The sequence below is a fragment of the Etheostoma cragini genome, chromosome 20, assembly GCF_013103735.1.
Source record: "Etheostoma cragini isolate CJK2018 chromosome 20, CSU_Ecrag_1.0, whole genome shotgun sequence".
Taxonomy (NCBI): Eukaryota; Metazoa; Chordata; class Actinopteri; order Perciformes; family Percidae; genus Etheostoma; species Etheostoma cragini.
This window is the reverse complement of record NC_048426.1, coordinates 5,433,059-5,451,890: the sequence shown is the minus strand read 5'-3', so window position 1 is coordinate 5,451,890 and position 18,832 is coordinate 5,433,059. Positions and strand designations below refer to the sequence as shown.

The 18,832-nt window shown below is 41.2% G+C and overlaps 1 protein-coding gene across 1 annotated transcript in view; it reads left to right on the top strand.

Annotated features, from left to right (window-relative positions):
• The window catches only part of pcnx1 (pecanex 1), a 42,131-nt gene that overhangs the window by 18,665 nt on the left and 4,634 nt on the right, over window positions 1-18,832 (top strand). The window contains exons 11-32 of the mRNA XM_034857635.1: window positions 245-477; window positions 1,327-1,480; window positions 1,665-1,697; window positions 3,184-3,355; window positions 5,898-6,008; window positions 6,205-6,296; window positions 7,373-7,482; window positions 8,587-8,692; window positions 9,193-9,285; window positions 9,475-9,625; window positions 10,007-10,148; window positions 10,696-10,873; window positions 11,107-11,215; window positions 11,956-12,085; window positions 12,192-12,250; window positions 12,516-12,731; window positions 14,653-14,906; window positions 15,595-15,825; window positions 16,420-16,520; window positions 17,317-17,467; window positions 17,576-17,806; window positions 17,906-18,180. Of these exons, the coding sequence (XP_034713526.1) occupies window positions 245-477; window positions 1,327-1,480; window positions 1,665-1,697; window positions 3,184-3,355; window positions 5,898-6,008; window positions 6,205-6,296; window positions 7,373-7,482; window positions 8,587-8,692; window positions 9,193-9,285; window positions 9,475-9,625; window positions 10,007-10,148; window positions 10,696-10,873; window positions 11,107-11,215; window positions 11,956-12,085; window positions 12,192-12,250; window positions 12,516-12,731; window positions 14,653-14,906; window positions 15,595-15,825; window positions 16,420-16,520; window positions 17,317-17,467; window positions 17,576-17,806; window positions 17,906-18,180 (3,332 nt within the window). The remainder of the gene's footprint in view (window positions 1-244; window positions 478-1,326; window positions 1,481-1,664; window positions 1,698-3,183; window positions 3,356-5,897; window positions 6,009-6,204; window positions 6,297-7,372; window positions 7,483-8,586; window positions 8,693-9,192; window positions 9,286-9,474; window positions 9,626-10,006; window positions 10,149-10,695; window positions 10,874-11,106; window positions 11,216-11,955; window positions 12,086-12,191; window positions 12,251-12,515; window positions 12,732-14,652; window positions 14,907-15,594; window positions 15,826-16,419; window positions 16,521-17,316; window positions 17,468-17,575; window positions 17,807-17,905; window positions 18,181-18,832) is intronic.

The following is an 18,832-nucleotide window of genomic DNA, read 5'->3' as shown; positions in this document are numbered from 1 at the left end:
TCTCTGTCTGTGTGTGTCTGTGTCTGCATGTCTGTTTTGCACATTTCTGCATATTGTTTTTTGGCAATCATGATTGTCAGTTTGGACAGTGTTCATGCTGCCCTCTCCCTTTTCTTGCCCTTTCTTGTTACCTCAGACCAGAGACAAATCATATTACACCCATTTTAAAATCATTTATTTAAGGTCACATTTGTGAAATATTTTAAGTTGTATCATCGGCCAAAAATGACTCACTGTGGGACAGATCTCCCTCCCTCAGATCCGTCTGAACCGTCTGCTGACGATGGACCCAGAGCTGCTGGAGCAGCAGGACGGAGATCTGAGCCCAGAGCTCCAGGATGCTCCGCTGGGACATGAGGACCCCGCAGCCACCGCTGCTGCTGGCAAGGCCAGGCAGTACTACCGCTTGTGGCTTCTGCCCTTCCTGTGGGTCGGCCTGCACTTTGACCGGCTCACCCTGTTGGCACTGTTTGACAGGTGAGACGGCCCAGATCATTAGTTTTAGCTAAATAGGTATAAGGCGGCTTTAGCCTTAGGTGCCACCAAGTGACTCAGGGAGTTTGTCAAACTTCATTGCCCGTAAATTATTTGTTGCAATTTACAGTGGATTGCATTGGTTTACACACCCATGCTAAAGTTGATTGAAAAGAGGAATAAACATTTTTTTCCCATAGAGGCAGGCAGATCTTTATTTATAAAGGCCAGTTATTTCATGGATCAGGATACTATGCATCCTGATAAAGTTCCCTTGGCCTTTGGAATTAAAGTGACCCCACATCATCACATACCCTTCACCATACCTAGAGATTGGCATGGTTTTTTTTCAGTTAAACTAATAGCTGGTTTGATCCGCATGCCTACATACTACTTTACTCACAAAGTTGTACAAGCTCTTTTAATGTCACATTTCTCTGCAGGGTGCTCAATGTAAAGGTGAATTGGATATTTTTTAATATTTACCTCAGCTTACGCTTTAAAAACATGGAGTGTATCAACAGAAATCCTTCTTGGGATTGTAAAGATCTTCTTTATGTGAATTTTGGACATTATCTGTATCACTTTGAAGCCTGCAGCTCATTCACAATGCAGCTGTAAGGCTCCTCACAGTCTGGCACCAAGGAAAAAAACATCTACTAGTGAAACATAGCTAGTTTATGTCCCTCTTCAGGCCCTATTCTGGCTCCAGGCCCCTCCAAAATACAGACCGATCACTCTATGCTCCCAGTTAAATTCCAAGTGTAATGGAGCATGTTTTGTTGTCTGGAACAGTTTGCCCATGAACTGTGAGATGCCCTCGTTAACTGAAGTTTTTCCATTGCCTTCCAGGAACCGTGAGGTTTTAGAGAACGTGCTGGCCGTAGTGCTAGCTGTCCTGGTGGCCTTCCTGGGTTCACTGATGCTGGTCCACGGCTTCTTCACTGACATATGGGTCTTTCAGTTCTGCCTCGTCATTGCAAGTTGTCAGTATTCCTTACTGAAGGTGAGTACTTGAGTTTACAGCACAGCATTGCAAGACTTGACCAGAAAAAGTGAAACAGAGAACCATTGTTACAAAACTGAATTAATGCTAGCTATTTCTAATAAAGTAGCAACACATGTTACCATTGAGTGTAAAAATAGTCAACATCATTGGAGAATTGACCTGTGTCTTTGTTCATTGGCAGAGTGTTCAGCCAGACTCCTCTTCCCCTCGACATGTAAGTAGAACTCTCTCTTGGGGTCACATTTTGGGGAGGTTTGGGCTGAGGTTTGCTCTGAGTGATGATCATTGAATTTCTGGGTAGCCCACACAGTGAACAAGCAAAGTTAAGGAGTGCAAAAAAAACAACATCAGACTGAGACAAACAGAGAATCAATTTCCTTCCATCTATAATATGACCTGTAGTTATTATTCAGTTTTTCTTTTTTCTGTTTGCGTTGTGGTTCTATAAAATGACGTTGCGTTTCCCCCGTGAGCCTGTGTGTTCCTCCCTCCCTTTGCATCAGTAGCCTGCTCTGAAACGGCGTCTTTTATTTAGCAGCTCCGCAGCTATCCGCTGCAGGCACGAGCTTTAAATAGCTGGCCAGAGTTTAGTCTCACTCTTTGTCTGTATCTCCCTTTCTGTCCCACTCTTTCCTCCTCTTCCCCTCTTCCTTCTCCTCATCTCACCTCTTGGTCTTCTTTCCTCCCATTTCCATGACATTGTTGACACATTTTAAGCGAAACTGGTCTAGTTTATCTGATTGTTGGTGCGTAAAACGGACAGGACTCCCTTCAGTGGTTAAAGCAGGACAGCTCGTGGCCTCTTGGTTTGAAACCTGCACACTGACACTTAGACGTACATTCTCCCTCTCTTGTGAAACCATACCCTTGATGCTATTTCTGTTTATACCTTTGTCCCTGTCCCCGAGGCTCATATGACCATGACACAACATTCAGACTTTTTTCTTGTGAGAATGATTATTTCATTGAGCATTTGATCAGTGAGGGTTATATTTTGCATACTTTTATTCACAGTGTACCACGAGGGCATACATTTTTAGTATTGTAGGGCATGGTGGGAATTGACCTAATTTTGGCAGTTTCATGCGCCAAAAATAAGAGGAGAGCCATTTGGAATTGGGGCTGCATGATATGAGGAAAATATCTCATTGCGATTATATTGACAGATATTGCAATTTGATTCATGATATTGGAGGTAATGATCATTTTTACATCATTATTCTTATTTGCATTGAAAAATATATTTAAAAAAATATATGATTATAGTGTGATCTATGCGAGGATCTGATTTTGTTTCTCTTTAGTCTGTAGGATAGGATTTGTAGACTGGGACGTCTCTGTAGCACCACAATACACCACAATGCTTCAATCAGAATGGTTTGACACATATATACATTTGCCTTTTAACAAATATTCCCCCCTCCCATTGGGATTTGGTCATTAGACTTAGACTTCTATTTATTGATCATTTTGGGATGACTCCCGCAAGGAAATGGAAAATTGCACTAGTCCATGTTCCAATTTCGATGTTGTACTTGGCTGTACTTAAAGAAACATTATTTTTAGTTTGATATTTTACACTTTCTTGTTTTATAAATATTATTATTTAAAATGTACAAGGCTGCATGCTCTGAATATTGAGCTGTACTGGACCATCTCTTTGAAATGAACCATTTGTATCATTATTATTGTCTCTACAGGGCCATAATCGTATCATAGCATACAGCCGGCCTGTCTACTTCTGCCTGTGCTGTGGCCTCATTTGGCTGCTCCACTACGGCAGCCTGAGGACCACTTCATCCCGCTTCACCCTCTATGGAGTCGCACCCACCAGCTCCCTGGTCCTCGCCTCTGCCAGGGACCTTGTCATCGGTAAGTGCACAGCCCTGTGGCATTAACATGCACAGGGATACTATTGTTAACAACGCCCTTCAATAGTATGGGCTTTTTCAAAACAAAGTGCTCAATAGAAAATTCAAACATGTCAAACAATAAAACAACAAAATTGATCAGGGAAGTACCCAGAAATTATAAAGGCCACAAAAGAGAAAGATCACTTAATGCAAAAAATAAATACATGCTACTTTACAAAAAACAGGTTGAGATTGCTGACAGAGTTTTAGGTTTAGGTACATATGGGCACACAAGCTCACAAATGTATGCTAGAAGTGCCTTAAGAGAGTAAAACCTTTAAAATAACTTCTAAAAATTCAACAGAAAGCCAATGCAAAATGGCTGAAATGGTACAGATTGGATTTTTCTTATGTGTTTCTGTTATTGTGAGGCAGGTTTTGCCACTGTTGGGATTTAAAATGTTATATGCGCTTAAACATTTTGTATGATTTGCAATATATACATTTAAGCTGAAAGGCAAGAGCATTATTTCCACATAAATGAAGACATGCTGGTCATGCAATAAGTTTGGCAGCAGAACAGAGAATTACAGCAGTCAGTTCTGGATAAGATGAAAGCATGAATAACTTTGTCCAAGTCAGAAAAGGATGAAAAAAATGACAACAATTATCAGATTTGTTTGGTGGTGAGAAGGTGCAATATCTACGTATATGAGCCACAATCTCTACTAAAAGCAATGTTTATTTGTTTTGAGATTATTGACACAACCTGTCATCAAACAACAATCAGCATTAATTGCTGCAGTTGCCCTGGAGACATGCCACCGTGCACCAATATGAATCAGTAATATCTGTAGCTCCCAGTCAAAGATGCAGAACAATAAACACAAAGTAATTGTCATATGCATTTGATGTCTAGGCTATGATGATGACTTTGATATTTTAGGCAGTAGTGGACTAAACTAACTATTTTATATTAAAGGTCCCATGACATGGTGCTGTTTGGATGCTTTCATGCTTTTCACCTTAGTGGTCCCCTAATACTGTATCTGAAGTCTCTTTTTTTATAGACCTTAGTGGTCCCCTAATACTGTATCTGAAGTCTCTTCTACATAGACCTTAGTGGTCCCCTAATACTGTATCTGAAGTCTCTTTTATATAGACCTTAGTGGTCCCCTAATACTGTATCTGAAGTCTCTTTTATATAGACCTTAGTGGTCCCCTAATACTGTATCTGAAGTCTCTTTTTTATAGACCTTAGTGGTCCGCTAATACTGTATCTGAAGTCTCTTCTACATAGACCTCAGTGGTCCCCTAATACTGTATCTGAAGTCTCTTTTATATAGACCTTAGTGGTCCCCTAATACTGTATCTGAAGTCTCTTTTTTATAGACCTTAGTGGTCCCCTAATACTGTATCTGAAGTCTCTTTTATATAGACCTTAGTGGTCCCCTAATACTGTATCAGAAGTCTCTTTTATGTAGACCTTAGTGGTCCCTAATACTGTATCTGAAGTATCTTTTATATAGACCTTAGTGGTCCCCTAATACTGTATCTGAAGTCTCTTTTACATAGACCTCAGTGGTCCCCTAATACTGTATCTGAAGTCTCTTTTATACAGACCTTAGTGGTCCCCTAATACTGTATCTGAAGGTGGAGGCTGGGTGTGTGGCCCTGACCAACTGCCACTTTGCTCATTTGAAAGCCATGATGTCTCTCTCTCACGGGCTTGGCCAAATTCTCTGGGTGGGCAAAGTAGAGAAAGGGGAGCTAACCTTGCCCCTTATGACCTCATATGGAGCAAGATTTCAGCTCTGTCCATCTGAGCTTTCATTTTCTCAGAGCAGGATACCCAGGGCTCGGTTTACACCTATCACCATTTCTAGCCACTGGGGGACCATAGGCAGGCTGGAGGAACTCATATTAATGTTAAAAAAAACTCATAAAGGCAAATTTTCCTGCCATGGGACCTTTTAATGGAAGTCCGTTGCATTCAAGCCATTGCCAAATAAGTTTATACGAAGCTAATTAAGACTATCAGCTCTCTCAGTATGACTGAAATGACCCTTTTCAGTTGCATAAAAATTACAAGATAAGTAACTCTTCTGAAGAGTCCGTCATGTTTTTTTTGTTTTTTTTAATTCTCTGTGTCCTCCTTGACTTGACGGGATAAACGCTACTTGTAACTGAGTGGAGGAGGGGTGGGGCTGGTGCGTGACCACCAAAGGCTTGTATCATGTGGCTGCGCCGACAGTGTTGTTGTCATTAATTAGACTTTCTCATGGGGGCTACAAACACTATGCACTATAGCTTTAAGATGAATGTACAAACTAATCAGCGTTTCATTTTGTGTGTGTGTGTGTGTGTGTGTGTGTGTGTGTGTGTGTGTGTGTGTGTGTGTGTGTGTGTGTGTGTGTGTGTGTGTGTGTGTGTGTGTGTGTGTGTGTGTGTGTGTGTGTGTGTGTGTGTGTGTGTGTGTGTGTGTGTGTGTGTGTGTGTGTGTGTGTGTGTGTGTGTGTGTGTGTGTGTGTGTGTGTGTGTGTGTTTGTTTCTCCCTGCAGTCTTCACCCTGTGTTTTCCCATCATCTTCTTTGTTGGGCTGCTTCCTCAAGTCAACACATTCGTCATGTACATCTTTGAGCAGCTGGACATTCATGTGTTCGGGGGCAATGGTGAGTGACTTGTAGATGCACACATTCTCCGCAGGGGTGTCTTTGCCCTCTACAGAATGAGACAACAGGCACTCACACACTCTTGCCTTTGTATATTATGATAGGCCAAAGTGCTGATTTGCATTCTGTCTGGCCTGCTTGCCTGTCAGACTTGCATGGTCTTTATTGCTGACATCCTTCTCTGTGCTCTCTGCAGCCTCCACAAGCCTTCTGTCAGCGCTGTACAGCATCCTGCGCAGCATCATCACCGTCGCTCTGCTTTATGGCTTCTGCTACGGAGCTCTGAAGGTGAGAGCACAGCCAACTAAACATGGAAATCTAATCCAGATGCAATATATAATCCGCTAGATATCATTGAACTGTAATCAAAAAAGAAATCTGGGGATGGAAATCCATTCTGAAATTAACTTTAAAACTATGTTTTTTACTGCTATTCAAAAGGACTGTTGTTTTAATCACCACTTCAGTTTCAAATAACAAGACGTCCAGATAAAAAATTGAGTTTTGAATTTAGTGAAATGTAGTATAAGTTAAAGTTAAAAGGGCCTCATTATTGCTGCTTTAATGATGTAGGAGAAATCTGTAGACAAGAAATAGTTTTTTTTTATTTTTTATTTTTAAGATAATTTTTTAGGCATTTTCAACCTTAATTTTAATAGGACAGCAGAAGACAGGAAATGGGGGAGAGAGAGGGGGGATGACATGCAGCAAAGGGCCGCAGGTCGGAGTCGAACCCGGGCCCGCTGTGTCAAGGAGTAAACCTCTGTGTATGTGGGCGCCCGCTCTACCAACTAGTGTTTTCACTAAACACATTTTTCAACCTGCAGGTATCTACCACCTATGAAAAGCTGAATTAATTACAATTTCTGTATAGTGAATGTAAACAAGCTCAGCTATTAAAAATGAAAAATAGGTTTTATTATGAGCGCCTGGGTAGCTCAACTGGTAGAGCGTGCGCCCATGTACAGAGGCTTAGTCCTTGACGCAGCGACTGCAGGTTTGCTTCCGACCTGCGTGCCTTTGCTGCATGTCGTTCCCCCCCCCACTCTCTCTCCTTTCATGTCTGAAGTTGTCTTATCTAATTTTGGACAAAAAAATATGATTAATGTTCACTGTTTTCATATATATAATACAATTTCCAAATATAAACACTAAGAGTCTACAGCCACGCTAGCGGCTCTGTAAGGCTTTATATATATATATATATATATATATATATATATATATATATATATATATATTTCAACCTAATAATAGATTCCACATCTTTTTCCTGCATCCCTTATAGTAAAGAAAAATGATTATAGAAAAATAGACGATTTATGTATTACACATATTAAACGTTGTCATTATCTGTGTCTTAGGAGACCTGGGAGCCTCATCACATCCCGGTGTTATTTTCTGTGTTCTGCGGCCTCTTGGTGGCAGTGTCTTACCACCTGAGCCGGCAAAGCGGCGACCCTTCTGTCCTAATGTAAGTTCACTGCCTCGCACAGCAAACCCAGCTAGTTTGAGATAGTATTTGTAGTATCTGAGTTGGGGTGAAATATCAGAGTGATGTTTAAATATTTATTTGTTGGTCATTATGTGGTGAACTCACCCATCTGGCACATAAGCAGGCAAAAACAGTTCATCGAAAGTATTTTCCGTTAGCGGCTTGACCCACATCTGCTAGACAGAAATCCAAATTAACACTCTGTGACTTTTCTACTAATACATATGATGTGGATTATCTCGCACTGGGATTGTCCAAGCATTTAAAAAAAAAAAGCTCAGTTCAAATAGCTTGAAACTTTTCCTACAGTGGTTGCAGTGTTAAAGGGTAACTTTGATATATATATATATATATATATATATATATTTTTCAACCTGGACCCTGTTTCCCTATGTGTTTTGGGTCTAAATGAATAATGGAAACAATCTTTGACCATGGTCCAGTATAAGCAAGCATGCTGCTGTCAGGAGTCAGTGAAACAAGCTACATGTAAGTGCAAAATGCAGCTTCTACCTAGGTTCACAAAAGGGCTTGTTTTGCCGCTGACAGACTCAGGTTAATATTCTTAAGTGTCTGACAACATTATAAAAATTATTTCTAAGGAAGTCAACCTTTTAGTTTTTTTTTTTTTTAAACATAACATCTGCGAAATTGCGTTCACTAAACCCACCAGACTCCATGTCATTTTAGCTAAAAGTATCTTTTTTATTTATGTAATGGAGTCTGGTGGGTAGCCCTAGTGATCTCAGCGCTGTTTTCGGTCTTCTGTAGAATAATAATCTGAGCCTGTCGGTGGCAAAAACTGCACTTTTAATTAGTCTAATTGGCGATGCACATTCACCCATAAGGGTGATATATTGCACCTCGGTCTGTCCGCGTTCTTGCTTAATACTGGACCAATTTCAAGGATTGTTGTTCCAATCAGTCACTTGCACACAAAAACATTGACAAATAGGGTCCAGGTCGTAAACCCTAAATAACCCTTTGAACAGGGAGTGGTTATACATTCCCTCTGAGATCGGTCACCCTCAGGAGATTTATGGAATGTGAAGCAGCTAATAGGTTTTGCTTTTTGCTTTACAGCTCACTGATACAGTCCAAGATTGTGCCCAATATAAAAGACAAGAACCCAGAAGACCCTCTGTCAGAAGTACAGGACCCTCTACCTGAGAAGCTCAGGGCCTCAGTGGTGAGTTGGCCTTCTTTGTTTACCTAATTAAAGCCAGGATTGGACAGTGGTACTGGGTTTAGGATTGTCGTTAGAAAATCTAAATAGTATACACAGGGTTCAACGCTTAATGGTTCTTTTTACTTGCCCGGTCAAGCAAGTGGGTCAGAAATAGACTTATATACATATTCAATTTTTCTCAATCTCTTTTTAGAAGCAAATGCGAGTGAAATACTCGCGCTGTAATGAATAGGTATAGCAGTTTCCACAGCATTTCAACTGAAAGGTTGCTCGTCCCATCTGTTTTGATCCGATGCGTTTCATTCTTTTTAACTACCAAACAAACAAGTGAGTTGCTACATTTACTAGCCCGACGTGGCATTTTACTTGCCCCGGGCAATCAGGCAGTCTTTATTATTGAGCCCTAATGCAATTATATTAGTGAAAGCTGCTATGGTCAATTTTTTTTATTTATTTTTTATTTTCTAATCCCATCCCCATTGTGTGTTTTGAATGCACAGAATGAGCGTCTGCAGTCTGACCTGATCGTCTGTGTGGTCATTGCAGTCCTTTACTTCGCCATCCATGTCAGCACAGTCTTTATTGCACTACAGGTACAGTCAATATGTCCTTATTAATAAAAGGCTGACAGTTAAAGATCAAATGTGATGTCAGCCTCTTTGGGAAAACAAAGAAACAACAAACGATGGTTGGTGTGTTGTTTTTTCCCTGCTGTTCTTATGCGTGCAGACGGATACTCATTATGCATAATAATTCATTTCTACTGTCTCTGTGCTCCCCAGCCTTTCCTCAGTTATGTCCTGTATGCACTGTTGGGGACGGTGGGGTTGCTCACTCACTACCTGCTGCCTCAAGTTCGCAAGCAGCTGCCCTGGTACTGCTTCTCTCACCCTCTGCTCAAAACTAAGGAGTACTATCAGTTTGAAGTCAGGGGTAAGTATGCTGGATCGTGTGCGTGTGTGCGTGTGCGTGCGTGTGTGTGTGTGTGTAAGAAAATAGACACTGGTGTCAAACAAACTAAAATAGAATCTCATATTTGGTATTTAATGTTAATTACCAACATCAGCAAAGAACATTGAAAAGGATTTGACAATATTTGTCTTTGTTTGTGATTCTCCTGGCTAGTTTCTCCCCTTAATTTTACTGTATCTAAACTTAATTTGCATTCATTCAGATGTATTGTGCATGTGTGTGTGAAGCACTTTGTAACCTTGTGTTTTTTAAAAGTGCTATATAAATGAATTCTTACTTACTTACACTGTTTCTTTAACATATCGACTAAATTAACATCTTCGAAATCGTCTCTCCTGTCAGATGCCGCTCACGTGATGTGGTTCGAAAAGCTTCACGTGTGGCTGCTGTTTGTGGAAAAGAACGTCCTTTATCCACTCGTCATCCTTAATGAGCTGAGTGGCAGCGCCAGAGAGCTCGCCAGTCCAAAGAGACTCGACACGGAGTGAGGATTCTTTCTAAGTTTCAACATCTTTGTTTCTCTTCTGGATCGTTCCCCTTCACTCTTTGATTGTTGTATTATGTCTTATTTGGATGAGCTAATATAACCATGAGTAGAGGATCGTGTTCTTCACTAGCATGCTGCACTATACTGAATATTACATCAGCATGAATCCAGAAACCTTAAAGCTGATTGATTTAATATCCTTTTTAATGATAAGAATCAGTGAACCTTGGAAACGTCTGAAGGAATAGCTTGACATTTTGGGAAATACTCACATTCACGTTCTTGTAAAGAGTTAAAGACAATGGGAGGGGGACGGCTAGACTGGTCATGTCCAAAGTTAAAAACTAAATCTGCTCACCAGCACCTTTCATTTCATATCTCATGCAGATCTCATTTGTCCATCCCAAATCCAAAATGTCAAAAATTAATTGTGGTTTTATGGGGTTGCAGATTAACCTATGAACATTTTTATTTTTTATTTTAGAATTGTAAAAAGAAAAGAAATGCTTGACTTCCCACCCTAACACACTAATGTAATCCCCAGGGTGGGCGCTCTGATGATCACAGTGGCAGGCCTGAAGCTGCTGCGGTCCTCCTACAGCAGCCCCACCTACCAGTATGTGACAATCCTCTTCACCGTCCTCTTCTTCACCTTCGACTACCGCCATCTGTCCGAGACGCTGCTGCTCGACCTCTTCCTCATGTCCATCGTTTTCAGCAAGGTGAGAGGAATACATATAACGAGTTGCGCTGTTCTGCTCTGTACAAGAGACATTATGCACATTTTTAATGTCACTTAAAACAGTGTGATCATTACATACTGCCCAGTTATTTTTGTACTGGTCAAAGTGTAACAGTATTTTTCTCATGCAATCAAAGGAGTTTGTACATCTGTGCGTTCATCCATACTGAAGTTTGCTTTGTTTCTTTATCATGTACTGCTTTTTTTTAACAGGTGTGGGAGTTGTTCTACAAGTTGCACTTTGTCTACACCTACATCGCCCCCTGGCAGATCACATGGGGCTCAGCCTTCCATGCCTTTGCTCAGCCCTTTGCCGTGCCTCGTATCCTTTCACCGCTGTCTTTTATCACAAAATGCAGTGGCTTGCATAAGGTCACACACCCACGCTAAAGTTGATTAAAAAGAGGAATAAATTGGCGTGGTTTTATTTCCCTTAGCTAAATAGCTGGTTTGATTTGCAATGAGAGATGGAATGTTGGAAAGTTCCCCATTCCGATCTTTAGGTATGGTGAAGGGTATGTCATGATGTGGGGTTGTTTTACTTCCAAAGGCTCTATTTTCGCCTCTATGGGAATTTAATAACATTTAATTTATTTACGATACATTATTCGTTCACAAAGAAAATTGGTATCCTTAAAAGATTGGATTTTCCTTTTTTTTTTATTAAGGCATTAAGATCAATTTCCAAAAGTTTTTTTTTTTTATTCCTCTTTCTAATCAACTTTAGCCTGGGTGTGTAAGCCTATGCAAACCACTGTATACTGTACGCTCAGTCACCAGTTTCCTAAGTAGACCTGTACCACAGTGGAGCTGCTTAGTAGAAAGTAGCTGTGGCGTTCCTGATTAGAACTCCTTGTCATTTGCGCTGTGTTGAGATGTGTTTTTAGTGTCATTGTCCCCGTCATGTGTGGAAATGAGGGTGGGACAAGCATAAGGATCCCTTCTGTGGCTCACTATTATCAGTCAATCGATATGTACGGCATTTTATCAAGCTCATTTTCATCACCCAGGCAACAGAAGCATACATATATTTCAAGTTGTCCTTGACCCCAGCCCCTTCAGACTCTGCCATGCTGTTTGTCCAGGCTGTAGTGTCAGCAGTCTTCTCCACTCCCCTCAACCCCTTCCTGGGCAGTGCCATCTTCATCACCTCCTACGTTCGTCCCGTCAAGTTCTGGGAGAGAGACTACAAGTAGGGGAAACATTTTAAAAATACTCTTCCAGGTTCAAATCGAACACTATTTCTGCGAATTTGCTTCTGAAATGTGTGATTTAAAAAAAATGTTCTCTGTTTGTAGCACCAAGAGAGTGGATCACTCCAACACTCGGTTGGCCTCTCAGCTGGACAGAAACCCCGGTGAGGACATACCGTAGTATTACATTTTCAAATCATGTCGAGTTGATTCCCCCTGTGTTTTGGCAGCACAAAGGATTTGAAATAACCGTTCTTCCTCATTCCTCATTTCTTGTGCGTAGTAAGAAATCCATAAGGTACCACAACAATGTCCTTTAGATAAATTAGGCAAATCTATGGTCTTGCCTTTATTCCTATTAAATCTCACTGAACATGCAATGCAGTTATGTGTGTTTTACTAACCTGCCGTTCTTTTTCCCCCCTTCAGGCTCTGATGACAACAATTTGAACTCCATCTTCTACGAGCACCTTACCCGCTCCCTGCAGCACAGCCTGTGTGGAGACCTCCTCCTGGGCCGATGGGGTAACTTCAGCACTGGGGATTGCTTCATCCTGGCCTCCGACTACCTGAACGCTCTGGTGCATCTCATCGAGATCGGCAACGGCCTGGTCACCTTTCAGCTCCGAGGGCTGGAGTTCAGAGGTGAGAAGGTCCATGTGTGACACAAAAAGAAAAGAACGTGGTAACAAATGTGTCTGGAGTTGTGATTATATTACACTGTACTATAGCTAATGCAATCAACGTCACTAGGTATTTGCAAGTAATTTTAGTAATTATCAGGATGGACTTGTACCAGCTTTTTGTTAGTCCATCCCGAAGTTTGTGTCTTTCCTACATTCTTGGTTACAACTACCCAGTTTTGAGCTACCAGCTAAGACACAAGGTCTAATGATGCATCTCAGTTTAGTAAATCAGTAAAGACATGAGTAATGTATTTTTTAGTTCCAAGGAAACAACTTTTGCACCGTTTAATCAAAAAGAAGTCAACTATATAAACAACATCTCACTGTAGTATCACAAGCTACATCTACTTTGTACAAAAGGAGGGTCCAGGGAACCACTTTTATGTTAATGGTATGACTTTGTTTTTTGTATTTATATAATGCATACATACATGAAGAGAGAAATCCATGCAGTTAAGATTAAGTGGAAAATATCTGATTATGCTAACCTAACCAAGGTTATTTGGTCATTGGGGCTAATGTTTTTAGCATAACATTTGGTAATTTGAGGTATGTTGTGTTGCTTTTGTGAAATGTAATATAAAAACTCTCAGTTCATATCATTATTTAAAAAGATTTAATGCTATGTTTTTCAGTTGGTTCAGCTAGCTTTGAAACCGTTGATATATAGTCACATATAGTTGATAACTAATCTCTACATAACAAATCGTTTGTGTGGTAAAATCAGTTTTAATTTAGTGACTGAGTAAACTTACTGTACTTTATAACAGACATTTGAACTTGTTGGTGCATGTGGTTTTAGTTATCAACTTTGAAGTATTTAAAAATCAAGTCAATATTAGATAGACAGATAGATAGATACATACATACACACAGTACATACATACATACATACTGTACATACATACTTTGTTGATCCCAAGGGAAATTTTAGTTTTTAGTTGTTTTTTGTTGTTGTTTTTTTAATAGATATATATTAGATAGATATATTCTCAGTGAATTCCACCTTCTGTCTCCTAATCTCATTTGTACAGATTTATTAAAACTCCACATTTTGTTGTTCCAAGCAGGTTCAACTAAAGAAACCCCCAAACCCACCCCCAAACTATTTGCAAACCACATGAGCTAGGTTAGCTAGGAGCTAGAGATAATAAACGTGGATCATTAACCAGTTGCCTATTTAGTTGGTTCAGTTTCTATGCTCCACATATCTGGAACAAACTTCCAGAAAACTGCAGGTCCACTGCTTCTCTCAGTTCTTTTGATTCAAGGCGGAAGACTTTTCTTTTTGATGTTGCCTTTCTTTAAATGATTGTTCATTTATTTAATGTTTAATTTCTTATACTGCACTGTAACTTTTTATTCTTGTGTTTTATCTGTTTTTTTGTAAAGCACTTTGAATTGCCCTATTGCTGAAATGTGCTGCCCTGCCTTGCCTAGCCTAGTGTTTCTATTTGTGACAGGAGCATTCCAGCATATTAGTCCTGTTGTGCTTTATCTTCCTGTTAAACACACCTGTGCATGCTTTATCAGCATGACTGCAGCCAATAGTGTTTTGCTGTACAATAAACCGGCTGGAACAGAGCTCATGTGACTAGCTGTGAACTTTTTACTGAGTTGGAAACACTCCTCAGAGCATGACACTCATCACCTGTCTGTCAGCATCTTTTTTTTCACTGTTGAAAGCCTTATCTATTTTGTACAACCTCTGTACCAATGTGTCGACATCTGAACGGCTCAGTGGGAAAATGAGATTTCTTCTAATTTTCCAAGTTGCTGTACAGTTTACAAAAACAACCTGGAGTCCCCACATCAGTTTTGATCTGACTTTACACTGTAGTATTCGGCCTTTCTAAATCTGTTGATTTTTCCCTCCGTAGGAACTTACTGCCAGCAGAGGGAAGTGGAGGCCATCACTGAAGGGGTGGAGGAAGACGAGGGCTGTTGTTGCTGCGAGCCGGGCCACTTCCCTCACATCCTGTCCTTTAATGCTGCCTTTGGTCAGCGCTGGCTGGCCTGGGAGGTGCTGGTCACCAAATACGTGCTGGAGGGCTACAGCATCACTGATAACAGCGCCGCCTCCATGCTGCAGGTGTTTGATCTACGACGTATCCTGACCACCTACTATGTCAAGGTAAATGGGATGTAGCTGTTAAAAAGAACGTGTTGTGGGGCGCCCTGGTAGCTCACCTGGTTGAGCGTGGGCCCCATAAACTAAGGCTCAGTCCTTACCGCTGCGTCCCATAGCTGCACGTCGTCCCTGCTCTCTCTCCCCCCTTTCCGCTCCAGCTGTATCAAATTAAGGCACAACAAAATTATACTTAATTAAAATTGAAAGAAGAAACAAGGTGTAACTTTTATACTAATAAATCTTCTAATGTGTCCGGGGTTAGCTCAGTTGGTAGAGCGGGCGCACATATTTAGAGGTTTACTCCTCGACACAGCAGCCACCAGTTTGACTCCAACCTGCGGCCCTTTGCTGCGTGTCATTCCCCCTTCTCTCTCCCCTTTCATGTTTTTATAATCTATCCTGTGAAAATAAAGGCCTAAAAAGTCCCCCCCCCAAAAAACATTTTTATTCATCAGTTATATTTCACATTTTTAGATTCAAAGCTACAGTATGTTTCATAGCATTTACAAAAGGGCTGGTGTGTCGGAGGTAATAGAGAAACAAATAAACTAATAGGCACAGAAGTGATATATATATATATATATATATACATAAGCAGGATAACCAACATAACAAAAACCTATCCATATAAAGGTGTAACTTTCATATAAATTACACATAATCAAAATGCGTCATCCCTTCCTGGTCTCAGGGTATCATCTACTATGTGATCGCTTCCCCCAAACTGGAAGAGTGGCTGGCTAATGAGACCATGAAAGACGGCCTGCGGGGATGTGGAGAGAGGAACTACGTCGACCTGGATCCCACCTTCAATCCCAACATCGACGAGGACTATGACCATCGACTCGCAGGCATCTCCAGGGACAGTTTCTGTGGAGTCTACCTTGGCTGGATCCAGTACTGCAACTCCCGGAGGGCCAAGGTAATTGTGGATTCTTCAAATCAAATCAATAAAACGTTATTTTTCCCGTGAGGACAGGCACATTCAGACACAACAGACAACCATACATCTTCTCGTTCCCTGAATGACAATGGGCACGCTGTGGAAAGGGCCGGCACCACAACAGACTACACTGATTCAGTTACATACAGCTTTGTTCAATATGAGTTGTATTGGGGAAAAGAAAAAAAGAAAAAAGTAAAAATGTAATGTCACGTGTGATGTCTCGAACACCACTGTTCCAGTTTTAGTGAAAGTTGTAGGGATTTTTTTACCACTATGTTCTGGCAAAATATAAAAAACAAAGAAAACTTCAAAGATCAAAAGTGCTACAGTACAGATTGATTTGAATCAACATTAAGGAATAGTGTGTCTTGTTACTTCCCTGAGGGGTGCTGTACTTGCGTCACGCATTGTTAGATGACATGTCTTAACAAGTGATGAAAGGCAGTAAAAATGTCATGGCGAAGGGTTGAGGTTTCGTCCATATATAATAATACTGTTGTTATGAACATGCACCAAATGGGAATGTGTTTCATAAATCCTCCTTGTCTCTGCTCTCTTCCTTGTCTGTAGCCGCTGGACAGCGAGAAAGACTCGTCTCTGGTGCTGCTCTGCCTCGGCCTGTGTGTGCTGGGAAGGAGAGCTCTGGGAACAGCTGCCCATCATATGTCCAGGTTATTTAGTCGTCTTCATTATAGTAATTTCCCCATTGGGGACTAATAAACAAATTATCTTATCTTATCTAAAAGCTAACCATGTATAGTGCTTTAAGGGCGGCGAGAGAGTTCACTTATGTAGGCCAAATAATGCAACACATGTAACAGCAGGGGCGATTCCAGGATTTTTTTAAGTGGGGTGGCAGTCAGGAGGGTCCATGGGGATTTTAGAAAATCTGCTAACAAGTATAGGAAATATTGGATAAGATAAAACAACACAATGTAATTTTGCTAAATAAAACGTTCATTATTAATTTCACTTGTTGTTATTTTTAACAAATTGTGTCTCTAAATACAATACACATTTTCTATGGGCTCTTAATGCAAACATTTGGATTGTCATCATGGAATCATTTATTGGTCATGTGACAAAAAAAATTTCACACCGCAATAAAATGCAACACACTTACAAGAAACTTGCCTCAAACTTCAGCATAGAAAACCTTGCTATACACAGTTTTCAGATAATAGGAAAACAGAACAAATAATGTGCAATACACAAGTTATTTCTAAGTGAGGTGCTCTACAGTGAGTTGCCATACAACGTTTGTTTAGTACAGTATACTACACTGTATATCCATCCAAAAGTAATGTGGAAAAAGGACACATCTGTGCTTAACTACATATAGATGCATACACATGCACGTGTTTTATTTCCTTTTTCCCTTTCTCTCTGTGCTCTGGATAAACACATTTTTAAACCTTATGAGTCATAACAAAACTATATGTCCTCGATCTCTTCTACCCATCGCAGCAATCTGGAGTCTTTCCTCTACGGACTTCATGCATTATTTAAAGGAGATTTCCGCATCTCTTCAGTGCGAGACGAGTGGATCTTCGCAGACATGGAATTGCTCAGGAAAGTTGTGGTGCCTGGAATCCGAATGTCTCTCAAATTACACCAGGTGAGACGCTGGCGGCATCACGTTTTCTAAACCATGTGAAACTCTCTTTGACCTCATTCTCAGGATCCCATTTGATTTGTAACAAAAGCGCTGCACTCCATCTTTTAGGACCACTTCACGTCCCCGGATGAGTACGATGAGCCGGCGGTTCTTTTCGAGGCCATCTCCTCCCACCAGCAGAACCTGGTCATCGCCCACGAGGGCGACCCAGCCTGGAGGAGCGCCGTGCTGTCCAACTCCCCGTCGCTCCTCGCCCTGCGCCACGTCCTCGACGAGGGCACCAACGAGTACAAAATCATTATGCTCAATCGACGATACCTCAGCTTCCGTGTCATCAAGGTTAGAACTGCAACAGATTCAAATTTAGTCTTTGATTCCTTGATAATATTTTTTGGGCTGACACAGTACATCATGAGAACTTCATGTCTTGTGCGGCAGGTGAACAAAGAATGTGTCCGAGGCCTTTGGGCAGGGCAGCAGCAGGAGTTGGTGTTCCTCAGGAACCGAAACCCGGAGCGCGGGAGCATTCAGAACGCCAAGCAGGCTCTGCGAAACATGATCAATTCTTCTTGTGACCAGCCCATCGGATATCCCATCTATGTCTCTCCGTTGACCACCTCGTACTGCAACACACACCCCCAGCTCGGACACATCCTGGGAGGCCCTATCAGCATCGGGAATATCCGAAACTTTGTAGTCAGCACCTGGCACAGGTTCGTTGCTCTCTGTAGTTCAGTTGTAAAAACACAGACTAAGGAGCATTCCGTCGGATAGTTTGGTTCGTTTGGCGTGGTGGGTAATGTGGATATAATGAATAAGTGGGTACAGTTACAGTTTAAGTTCAGAAAAGTACATCCCGTGACTGTAATGCATTCTTAAAAACCAGGAAAAGACAACACCTATGCCATATTACAATATCCAAAATGTAAGACAATATCTAGTCTCAAAACACAATATCAATATAATATTGATATATTGTCCAGCTCTACACCAGAGTTTGGTTCACTTTAGGTGAGAACGCGATCAAACACAAATACAAGAAATAAACCAAAAACAGTGCATTTCCTAGCCTGATTTCAACCCTGCACACAATTTACGGACTTATATGAGGGATGATACCCTTCAAATCCATAACCCAACATGACCACATCACTTGGTCGTCATCATCTCTCTCTCATCGGGGCAACCCTCTCCTTCACACGTTGTTGTCCTTCTAAAGTACAAGAAACACGGGGCGGCCTATAGCTCACTGAGTAAGTGTGCTCGCCCCATGTTGGCTGAGTCCTGCAGTGACCCGGGTTATATTCCAGCCTGCGGCCCTTTGCTGCGCGTCATCCCCCCCCGTCTCTCTCTCTCTCCCCCTTT